Below are 12,496 nucleotides of genomic sequence, written 5' to 3' on the forward strand. Positions count from 1 at the left end.
ATAGTATCATGATAGCCCCGCTATCAACAGCCCCACTAGGGAGGATGCCCACATGCCCTTGTCAGAGGTGGGAGATCATCACAACAGTACAGCAGCATAGCACATTTGGCGTGCTTGCTACAGCAAGGCCATAGAGAACACTACCATGCCACCCATTGAGTCCATCCAGAGCATATGGACTCAACGGCCAGTGGGGGAAGCTGCGAGGCGGCTCTGAGTGTATGCAGAAGCGCCGAGAGGCTTTTCTACGGATTTAGAGCAATGGTCCTTTCCTTAGGGGCAGAGACAACTAGGTTACTTGGCATTACACACCACCTATTTGGTTGTTCCCCCCTCCCCCACTTGTATGAGATAGCCTTCCTCCGAGAGCGGCCAGCCAGCGAGGAACAACCTCTCTCTATCCCATATATTTTTCTTGTCTCCCTTGATTAAGACTAGGTCATGTACTTAGCCATTTTGGTCAGCTATATTTTTGGTAACTACTAACGGAAGGATGTTTTCAAAAAAAACAAAAACAAAAAAGTCCCTTGCCATGAGGTGTCATGTCCACACTATGGATCCCATCCATAGGTTCGAGAGCATAGAGAATGCCCAACTAGTGACAGTTTGGCAAAAAGTCTTTCAAATTTTCTTTGGATTCAAGATACGAAGAGGAACCTCCTTTTTGTCTCGCTTGCATGATGGATAAAACTAATTCCACAAGAGAGCAATTTTAGGACCAAGGCTCCTCTTCAACTCATACGCATTGACCTCTGTGGAAAGAAGAGTACTATTGCACTTGGAGGTTCTTCATATTTTTTCACATTGATAGATGATTATAATAAGATGTATTTCCTTAAGGAAAAGTCTCAGGCTTTCAGAAAGTTTAGAGAAAGGATTGCACTGGCTAAAATTGAGAAAGACACCAAATTGAAGCAATTCAGAATAGACCGAGAAGGAGAATTCACATCTGATGAAATCTTGGGTTTCATCACGAAAAGCAAAAGCTCACTACTGCTCACACTCCACAACAAAATAGTGTTGCAGAGCGCAAGAATTGCGCTACTGTGGAGTTGGCAAGGAGTATGCTTAACGGCAACAATCTACCTAAATCCTTTCAGACTAAGACAGACTCTATTAAAATCCTACTTCAATAAGAAACCTTCACCAGCTCCACACTTCAAAGTTTTTAGGTGTGAATGTTATGTACATGTTCCGAATCCTCAGAGAAGCAAATTGGATGCCAAAAGCTAGAAATACATCTTCTTGGGTTACAGCATGAAGTTGAAAGGATATTGGCTCTATGACTCTCAGACCAGAAATGCATCTTCTTGGTTTACAACATGGCATCGAAGGGGATATCGGCTCTATGATCCTCACGCAAAGAAGATCATAGTGAGCCATGATGTGGTATTCCAAAAACAACCACGTCGAATGTTCCTTCTTCTTTAACATGCAACAAGAAAATCACCAAAGAAACACAACCTCCATATGCAAAAGGGGGGCTTCCTCACATTCCGATGGAGAACAGTTCATATGACTTCCTACCGAGATTAATATTTTGAAGATAAAGAACAAGATCATGATGTGGCACAAAAGGATGAGTCATTCCCTAGTGGTATAGGCAACATTTGGATGGAGAGAAACCCCCGGCCATAGTCGATGTGCCTCAAGATGTTCGCAAATCCAGAAGGTTAAAGGAGCAAAACAAGGCTTGAGAGAATCTTGTGAGCTATGCTCTCATGCCAAAGCTACTTAAGATTCAGGACCCTAACACCTTTGTTGAATCACAAGGGAATCAGAATTGGATGGCAATCATGCGAGCAAAATATGACTGCCAAAGGTTTGCACAAGTTGAAGGTTTTGACTTTCAGGAAACTTTTGCTCCTAGCTTTGACCGTACATGCATAATGATCGGCTTTATATCCATCATATCTCAACCTATCCACAATACATTTAACTTTTGGTTAACCACAATCTACATTGTCTTTGCATTGGCAATGCAAAAGGGGGGAAAAAGAAGAGGGGGGGGGGGGGGGATATATTCTCCAAATGGATGTAAAATCAGCTTTTCTCAATGGAAATCTCGAGAGCAGACATTGTGGGGCCGGAAGGAGCCTAAATGAGCCTAGATGGCCATAGAAGATGCATATATCTTTATGGCCAGAGACCTACACGATGATGTCATTGCCGCCCCGTGTATACAGACCTCTATAGATACACGGACAGCCCCTTTCTCCACACATTTCATTCATCCCTTGTGTTTATTCCCTAGCTTCTACTAGCATACAGAATCCATCTTAGCAGTTCTGGATCAACCATCGAAGCTCCCTTCACAAGAGCACACAAATGTGGGACTTTTCCATCTATTGTATCACTTTAGTAATTGTGAAATTTGTGCTTTAAAGTTTTGTGCAATTTGAGTTATAAAGTTTTGTGCTGTGAAAGATCCTACTCGGTGTGAATGTTCTCTTGTATACACCGCACATTGTATCCTCTTAAAGAAGATCTATTGGACTTGTGAGGTCTACCTAGGGCTGCAAATTCTTTTGTTTTACGTATCAGATCCAGGAGCAATGTTGTGGCCTAGATCTAGACCTCCCACCCTCTTTGAAGCATTTGAGTCATTGAAATACTTGCAGGCATATCCCTAGAAACTGGCATAGAAATTAAAAAATTTCAGGTTATTTGGGATGAATTTACCTCAAGGTTTTGGTGTGCATATGATGCCCAATGTCTTGGGGCCTATGCATATGGTCTTTGGCTGATTGGGAGCCATTTTGAGCTTCTTGCAAGTGGAGAAGCGCATGCCAACAAGCCCTAATTGCAGCCAGTTTTTTGGCATTTACAAGTTTTTTTGGTTCATTTCCAAGCAAGATTTGAGCTTTTTTGGAAGGTCTATGTACATGTGTGGTGATTGGGTACTGAAAACCCATGTATGAGCTCTATGTATGAGCACCTACCTCATTAGGATTGAGGTTCTGGGAATTTTGGAAGCATGTACATGTGGAGCAAAAGCTTGGGACAGTTTTTACACGCCCAAATCTGAAATTTGCGAGTTTATGTGAGAAGACATTGCCCATTTAAAATTTGCAAGTTTATGTGAGAAGACATTTGAGTTGGAACTCATTGGTTTGGACAAGTGCATAAGGGAGCATTTGTATGATTTTGTTTGATTTCTCTATTGGTCTTCTACCTAGGCTTTGGCCTCATCCAACTAACCCCGAAGCTTTTGTGTGGCTACATTGTTGGTCTCTACATCTGCTTTGGCAGCATCAAGCTCTTATTGGAGCCTCCAGGTGGCAATCTTGTGTTGCGAGGCCTCTTCTTTGTAGAAGGTAATCTCCACATCTTTGTTCTTGGACTCTACTTGGGCTTTGGCAAGGAGCCAACGGTGCTTGTGTGCACCTTCTGAATGTTTTTTTTTTTAGTAAGTGGGAAATTGAAATTGCCTGCAATCTATTCTCTTGTCCAAAATGTTGTTCTTGATCAATATACATTTGACTTTTACCTTTTCCTAGTGTGTTGCAGATCTATTGGGCTTGTGGAGTGAGGTCTACCTAGGGCTTACAATCCATACGATGAGCAAAAACTAAGAAGTAAGACAATAACTTTTAACTTCAAAATGTCTTCAGTCACTACAAGCATGGCTCATCAACCAAGTTTACTACTCATGCTATAAATAACAAGAAATCAAAACATCAATTTACGGTATGGAAAGCCTGACTTACATGCCAGCCAGCCCCTCAATATTACCACCATCACCAACTGTTATATAAACCGGTGCTGACTTGTCTTGGGCAGGTATGCGCGCTCCATTTAGTATATTACTTGCAACATTGGACACCCTATGCTGTAGTTTGATGTCAGACAGTAACCGTTTCCATCAATAAGCTCACAAATAGCAGATTGTGACCTTGGCTATTTGGTTAGACAAAGGTTAAAGGTGGAAATGACCACTTACAGATCTTTCATATGCATGGACATGACCTGCAAATACAATATCAACCTTATACTTCAAAAACCATGTCTCGAGTACAGCACGCATGGGTTCTCCTTCCATATAATGAGCAGTATTGCTATTATACCATGGTGCATGCATCAATACTATCAACCAAGGTGTCACTTTCCTGTCAACCCTTTTGAGCTCATCTCGTAGCCATGCCCATTGAGGTGTATATTTTCCTGCTTGGACAGTATAGTAGTAGAGTGTAAGTTCAAATAATAATAATTCCCTTCAACTAAATATGGTACCCTTGTTTTGTTTCCTTTCCGCCTCTCAACTTGTAACAAAAAAAAAAATGAAGCGCTTAATCACGCAATACACAGAAAGGATGTTGTCATTCACAAGTATAATGCTCAGATGCCTTCCCCAAACTGACAGCTGACCTAGGTGCCCACCCCAAGAGGCCTTGTCTGCATTCTTACCCAGATAACCGTCCATTTGCAGCCGGCTAGCCTGCACACACCTTCTTGCAGTTACTAAATCAGTGAGCTTCATCTGGTGCCAGTTTAAATGCTTGGTCACCCACCTTGCCATCAGATCTCTACATAGATTCTCACGGAGGGTGAAACCAAGATCCCACGCATCTAGGCTGCTCAAACTGGGAATGTCACATAGTCTTGCCAAAATGATTATCTAAGCATAGGTAAGTGAAGCATCTTTTCTTCTGGCCTATAGTCATGTATTTGTATTGGTTCGTTCTACTTAATAGAAATCTCTTTTTGGCCAAAAAATAAAAAAATTGTATGCTAGGGCTGGTGCTGTCTCAGAAGCCCAGGCAACCTCCCCCCAAGTGATGGTGCGGCGGGTTTATGGTGAAAACGTGGAGGATCCCCAACCAAACCTATTGTGCCTTGCGACAATCCCAAAGGCAATGTTGTTGTGTCTCCAGAAGGTGTCCACATCTAGAACAAAGAGCCAATCGACCTCCAACTGCCAGCCAAGTGCTCACTACCAAGCTCATGTGTGCTATCGCACACGAAAAGAGTAATCTTCAGTGGCCAAAAACTATCCCACAGCCGCTTCCAAAAATCGCGGAGGAAGCACATGGGGATGCTTGGTGTCTACCAATGTGCTACTACTATTAGTGTATTGTCAACCTCTCACACTGGAGTCCTGCATCCCAAATGATAGTGTACTCAAAGAAAGGGATGTCGGGGGCATTCTCGTGGGCGATCGTGCCACTACCACTCATCATGATCCCACTGTAGATGCATCAGTGGCCACTCCTCCCATAACCATAATCTCCAAGATCTGTCTTGGCCACTTTGGGTACTCCCTACCTTTCACTTCCCTGCTATATGTGAAGGAAGAGTTATGGTGTCATCCAAACGATACAACATTCTTTGGCATAACATTTATAGCTAGTGGGCATTTTTTCTATGTAAGCCATAGTAGAAATTCTTAGTGGATAGTCACCTCCCTTACTATACACCATATGGAGATGAAGGAAGGGTGTTAAAAAGTGGAGGTGGTTTTAATCTTTGGAGGGTGTAGACCAAGGACTAGCTAAGCATGGTCTATGGGGTTAATCCAACGTCCCTTGTGTGGATGACGAGATAGGGGAGCATGTGCTGGAGGTTGTGGAAGCTTTTCTACACACCATCCTATCCTCACCCTATACACACCATATGGAGATGAAGGAAGGGTGTTAAAAATAGTGTGATCTCCATCATGTGCTGTATGGAGAACCTTAGTGGAGGTGGTTTTAATCTTTGGAGGGTGTAGATCAAGGACTAGCTAAGCATGGTCTATGGGGTTAATCCAACGTCCCTTTGTGTGGATGAGGAGATAGGGGAGCATGTGGTGGAGGTTGTGGAAGCTTTTCTACGCACCATCTTATTCTTACCCTAAATAAGAACAACCAAGCTCATTGTGAGCAACACATTGTGCTTGAGGGCTATTGGTCTTGTTGCACCTTTGTGCCAATACATTTCTTACGGATCCTTAGTAGATATGGTGACTCTCTTGTCTTGTTTCATTTTATTGAGTTTAGCATAATGTGTTGCTTATGTACTTCATTAGTTGAGCTCATTGTATACGGCTAGTACTTGTTTCATTTATCATTAGCTTGCTTGGTGCTTGAGCATAGCCTTGTGCTAATCTTGATAGCCTTGTGGTAATTGGTGTGTTGCTTGTTATCTTAAGCTATGTGCTAAATATAGTTTAAGGATTAAGTGTCGATTCATAGCTAAATATAGTTTAAGAATTGAGTGTATATTCATTTCTATTTGTAAAGCTCAATTCTTGCACAGTTATCCGATTAGATCTTCTCAACCTCCACAGCCATTGCACATGGACCACCCACACCTTCGGAGCTCCCACCGAAGATGCACTTCTACAAAGATCACTTCCTCAAGCTCATTGTGGACGGATTTCAAGGCAAATGCACACTTATGGTAGTGCTACGTGTGAACAGGACCTAAACAAGGGCACTTTTTCCCATGTGGTTTTTCCCCTTGGATATCTAGTGTGAAAGGACACTCTATCTATTGCTTTGTAATTTCATATTATTATGATGGATGGATATATGTGGATGGTTGACTCCATCACCTCCACCGACTCTCATTCTCACAAATGTGTACTCTGTCTATCTCCGTATCTCTCGGTGGCTGTGAGCTGAAACCCTAACATTCTCTCCCTCTCTTGATGTGGCCTTCCAACATTTGGTATCAGAGCAAGTTTCTCCTGGAGGAAGCTGCCTTTTGAGCTGCCTGGACCTGCCCGCCTTCAAACTGCTGTGCTCGCTTGCCGCCCGTCTACACCTCCAAATCCCCCCCCCCCTCCTCGCCGCATTGGCGGCACTAGCGTGGAGTGCTCCACCGCCGTCCATTTCCGCCAACTGACCAGGCACGGCAGGCAGCACTAGTGCGGGGCGCCACCACCCAGCCAGTGGGCAGTGCTGCAACCACAGTGGGTGGCGCTCAGCCTACTCTTGGGCTTACATGGCAAAGGCCCAAAATCCTTGTGGTTTTCACTCACGTTTCCGTCGCCTTCGCTGTCATCGTCCCGTCTCAGGTTGCCATTGCTTATGTTCATCACCTTCACCGTCTCTTCTGCCTCAGGTCGCCATGCTGCATTCCGTGCCGTGCCATGCCTAGCCGTCGCAGTCACAGGTGCCGTCGTCCCATCTCCACAACCAGGTCCTCCACAGCCAGGGCCTGCAGTTGCTCCCCTTCATCGCCGACCAGATTGTCACCTGCTGTACCTACCGGACCAGCTCTGACGCCAACACTGTCGCCAAGCAGTTGCTCTTTGTCGAAGGTCTATAGGTCTGCACTTTTGATCCAATAAATTCATGCGGCTTTAAGCTTGTAGGTAGTATAGTACAGAGTGACAAGTTTTGGGGCATTTCTGAAATCCATGCAATTCTGTACAAATTGAGGCCAACACTGCATACAACGTTTAGGGCATTTCTCTGAAATTCATGTAATTCAGCACAAATTGAACAACATTGTATGCAAAATTTGGGGCTTTTTTTTTTGGAGCATATATCTGGGTTATACACAGCAGAGATTTGAAACACATGTACACACATTGAGTGTTTTTCTGAACACCCCAGAGATTCTGCAAGCATACTCTTGCTTGGGGTTGGCATTTTTGCAAGCAAAAAGTTTGCACCAGAACATTGGGTTGCCTGGCAATGCACGTACATGCTTTTTGATTTATTAAGTGTGGATTTTGACAACATGGCTGAAAATGTTACAGATGTATTTGGTGTGCTATGCTAGGAGGATAAACTAGTTCAAGCTACTCCCTAAGGAGTTGCATGATTCGGAATCTGCTGGTAGCCAAAGGGCTTTGGGGCATTGTGTGTGGTGATGACACACGACCACCTACCTTGCAGCTAGTAACACCTCAGAGGGGAGCTGCTCAAAGAGCTCCAATAGCTGAGGTAGAACATCTTGCTCCTACACAAGAGCGCAGAAGATTAGATTCCAAGGATGCACAGGCCATGTTTTTTGATAGCCCTTTCTCTCAAAAGGTCTATCATTCCCCACATTCTCTCCTAGAGATAGCAAAGTTTACATGGGACACTTTGGAAGCTATGTACCAAGTATGCAACGAGGGAAGGGTTGCCTACTTGAAGAGGCAGTTGGATACTCTTTCTATGGATGAGGGTGACTCTATGACAGATCACCTCACCAAGTGAAAGATTTACAGGAATAGTTGCTAGACATTGATAAGGTTATCCCAGACAAACAATTGGTCACCAATACTTTGCATTCTTTGCCTCCCTTGTATTTGGACTTTCACACGTCTCTCAATCTCTCTATGAGAGGAGGTGTTGAACCTCTCACTTTTGAAGAGTTTGTGGGTTTGCTCTCGTAGGAAGAACAAACAAGGGCAAATCTATCAAACCGTGCTAGTGAGACAGGGCATTTTCAACAAAGGACAAGAGGAAAGCCATAGTCATAGGGGACGGAAGGGACGAGGGCTTGGAACGGAGGGACGCCGAAACGGGACGGACCAACGCGACAGGGACGCCAGGGGACGGATGGACGTCCCCTTGGAAGCCTTACTCACAAGGGACGGGGACGGGGACGGGGACGCCTTCAGGAACGGGGACGGCACTGTGGGGGGACGGTAGGGAGCCGTTGCGCGCAGTCCGCCAGTTTTTTTGCCCGTTTTTCTGGCCGTTTCTAGCCGTTTGGGGACTCTTTGCCGTTTCTAGCAGTTTATGGCTGTTGGCTTGGCCGTTTGGGGATGGCTTGGGCCTTGGCCTTTGGCCCCTGGGCCTTGGCCCTTGAGACTTGGACCTTCACTCTCTCCTGCCTTGGCCTTTAGGTTTGGGGCCTTCGGGCTTGGGCCTTGGCCCTTGCCTCTCTCTCCCGTCGCCGCTGCAGCAGGGCCTGCCCCTCCCGTCGCCGCTTCTCTCCCCGTCACTTCCTCTCTCTCTCTCTCTCTCTCCCGTCGCCGCTGCAGCAGGGCCTGCCCCTCCCGTCGCCGCTGTAGTAGCAGCCCCCTCCTCTGCTCCTCTGCTCGCCCTTACCCTCTCTTGAGTAGGGTTTAAATTCAGTACCCCCCTGAGGGGGAGGGGGGGGGGCTCCCTGTGGGCTATTTTCAGCACCCCCGTGATACAACATGGCCCCTAAACTGAAGTCATTTGCAACCATGGCCTCGAACCCACCCCCCCTTCCACCCCTTATCAAACCTCAATCCCCATGGGAGATCTTCATCATGGGAGAACTGAAGAAATTGCAGCAGGAGGTCTCCACCCTCAAAACTGAGCTGACACACAAGGAAACAAAGATTGCCAGTCAAGAAACAAGGATTGCTGGCCTCGAAGCTCAATTGCAGGACATCAAGAACAAGCAGGAGATTCAGGAAGCAGCCCAAGAAGCAACCCAAAAAATACAGGAAACACAACAAGAAAGCACAAAACCTCAGGTAAAATCAGAGAACTTTGTCAGTGAAGTACTGTCAGTCCTGAAAGAAAATGAAAGGGTCAAAAGCCTGGAAACTTTTGTTCGAATTGGGGGCTTGCCAGAAGATTGGTCAGTAGGTACCAACACAGATGAACAGCTAGAGGGATACATCTTGGATGTAGATATCATAAAGGAACGACTCACTAAAGTGGTACCTTTTATAGACCTTGGTGACCCAACTGACATTCAAATTAAAGGGAAACAGGCTAGGGTTCGATACTATGATATGATTGATAAGATCAAGGTAATGAAGCAGACTAAATCATTGCAAGGTACCTCGGTGTGGATTTCTGATGAGTTGACCCCACTACAACTAAAGAATAGAGCGGGGGAACTGGCCAAAGTCAGAGAAGCAAGGAAACAAGGGAAGTGGGCGGTCTATAGAGGAGGAAAAGCTATCATCAAAGATTTTAAAGGTCCACCCTCCTTTTGAAGGACATGAACTTGATACTTATACATATCTAATCACATTAAGCACATGGTGATTTTACCATTGTAACATGTAACTCTCATGAGTCATGAGAGCTTTGAAGTTAGTTTCTTTTTGATCCCACATGCACTTTTCTTTAACCGATACCCCGAAGTGGATTGTAACCAAAGATGTATTCTGATCTGTCCTATAGGTCAGCTTTGGCCTCGACAGGACGTTAATATATCTTTCTTTCTTTCTTCTTTCTCTCTCTTGCCGTTGAGGCTTGCCTCTCTCTCTTGCCTATCTAATATCTATATAAAAACAAGCCTCTACAAGGCTACAAGCACACACACACCCCTTCAACTTTCAAGGGCCAAGGCCCAAGCCCGAAGGCCCCAAACCTAAAGGCCAAGGCAGGAGAGAGCCAAGGTCCAAGCCTCAAGGGCCAAGGGCCAAGGCCCAGGGGCCAAGGTTGAGGCTTGCCTCTCTCTCTTGCCTATCTAATATCTATATAAGAACAAGCCTCTACAAGGCTACAAGCACACACACACCCCTTCAACTTTCAAGGCTTCAAGGCTTCAAAGTTCAAGCAACTCTCTCTCTCAACTTTCAAGCCTCAAGCCACACTCTATGAGACTTGAGTGTATCTACTCTCTCTAGTCTCTCTCCCTCAACTTTCAAGCTTCTTCTAGCTTCCAACTTCCAAGTTCCAAGCCTCTCACGCAAGGCCCTACTCTCTACTATCTAGACTCTCTCTCTATCCAGTTGGGCAGATCCACACGCCCGAGGGTTCGCGGATCCTCACATCGGAGATCATGCCTACACTGGAGGATTCAGAGCATCATTGCGAGGCATCGGGCTCGTCCGACCAGGCATCTCACTATGGCAGATATCCAAGCCATCCGACAGAGACCCATGCTAGAGCTCCTAGGATGATTACCACTCCAGCCATATACTGTTGTAATCAATGTCACTTTTCTACTCCCCATATTCATGTATTCATGTATCCATGTACTCATGTACCCCATTTTGACTAGTAGCATTAGCTTCCCACTCTCCCTGGTTGCTGCTTCCGGATGTTCCCTACTAATGTATTGTAGGGCTAGATACTTACCTTCAGTTCTTTCTTTTCTTTTCCAGACAGTGTATCAGATGTCACATGGTTGTAACTTTGGTCTCATAGGTCACTTTGGCCTTTTGAAGACGTTAATATAACATTTCATTTCTCTCTCTCCCTCAAGCCTCTTGAGTCTTCCAACTTCCAAGCCTCTAGGCCTCTCTCTCTCTCTTCTCACACCCGGAGATCATGCTTCCAAGGTATTTTTGCCTCGCCATCGCCTATGTATCACATATTACAACCCCATTATGGTACTAGTTGGAGCTAGACAAATCTGCATTGCATTCTTGTATACCCTGCGCATATAGGTTGTAGGCATATGCTCACTTATGGTAGTGCTGTGTGAACAGGGCTTAACCAAGGGCACTTTTTCCCATGTGGTTTTTCCCCTTGGATATCAAGTGTGAAAGGACACTCTAACATATAATATTTTGTACTTCTATATTATATGGATGTGGCACACATGCAAGGGTTGACTTGCATTTTGTGGATACCACACTTTTGGCTCTCTCTCTCTCTCTCTCTCTCTCTCTCTCTCTCTCTCTCTCCGCTCTCTCTCTCTCTCTCTCTCTCCCCGTCACTTCCTCTCTCTCTCTCTCTCTCCCGTCGCCGCTGCAGCAGGGCCTGCCCCGCTCTTCGCTGTTCCGCCTGCGCCCCCTGCTCTCTCTCTCTCTCTCTCCCCGTCACCTGCTCTTCGCTGTTCCGCCTGCGCCCCCTGCTCTCGGCCTGCGCCCCCTGCTCTCTCTCTCTCTCTCTCCCCGTCACCTGCTCTTCGCTGTTCCGCCTGCGCCCCCTGCTCTCGGCCTGCGCCCCCTGCTCTCTCTCTCTCTCTCTCTCCCCGTCACCTGCTGCTGCCCCTGCCCTCCTGCCCCCCCCGCTCTCTCTCTCCCTCTCTCTCTCCCCGTCACTTCCTCTCTCTCTCTTCCCGCCACAGACCCAGCCCCCCCCCTCTCCGCTCTCTCTCTCTCTCTCTCTCTCCCCGTCACTTCCTCTCTCTCTCTCTCTCTCCCGTCGCCGCTGCAGCAGGGCCTGCCCCTCTCGTCGCCGCTGTAGTAGCAGCCCCCTCCTCTGCTCCTCTGCTCGCCCTTACCCTCTCTTGAGTAGGGTTTAAATTCAGTACCCCCCTGAGGGGGAGGGGGGGGGCTCCCTGTGGGCTATTTTCAGCACCCCCGTGATACAACATGGCCCCTAAACTGAAGTCATTTGCAACCATGGCCTCGAACCCACCCCCCCTTCCACCCCTTATCAAACCTCAATCCCCATGGGAGATCTTCATCATGGGAGAACTGAAGAAATTGCAGCAGGAGGTCTCCACCCTCAAAACTGAGCTGACACACAAGGAAACAAAGATTGCCAGTCAAGAAACAAGGATTGCTGGCCTCGAAGCTCAATTGCAGGACATCAAGAACAAGCAGGAGATTCAGGAAGCAGCCCAAGAAGCAACCCAAAAAATACAGGAAACACAACAAGAAAGCACAAAACCTCAGGTAAAATCAGAGAACTTTGTCAGTGAAGTACTGTCAGTCCTGAAAGAAAATGAAAGGGTCAAAAGCCTG

General features: G+C 46.3%; 1 protein-coding gene across 3 annotated transcripts in view; it reads right to left on the reverse strand.

The window, feature by feature from the left end:
- The window catches only part of LOC147635047 (purple acid phosphatase 2-like), a 91,036-nt gene that overhangs the window by 7,980 nt on the left and 70,560 nt on the right, over positions 1-12,496 (reverse strand). For all 3 annotated transcript variants that reach the window (XM_086804298.1, XM_086804301.1, XM_086804300.1), the window contains 2 exons: positions 3,944-4,164; positions 3,711-3,832 (listed from right to left, as the gene is read on the reverse strand). In XM_086804298.1, the coding sequence (XP_086660424.1) occupies positions 3,711-3,832; positions 3,944-4,164 (343 nt within the window). The remainder of the gene's footprint in view (positions 1-3,710; positions 3,833-3,943; positions 4,165-12,496) is intronic.

Source organism: Cibotium barometz, chromosome 10 (genome assembly GCF_041138505.1).
Source record: "Cibotium barometz isolate CiBa-2024 chromosome 10, ASM4113850v1, whole genome shotgun sequence".
Lineage (NCBI taxonomy): Eukaryota > Viridiplantae > Streptophyta > Polypodiopsida > Cyatheales > Cibotiaceae > Cibotium > Cibotium barometz.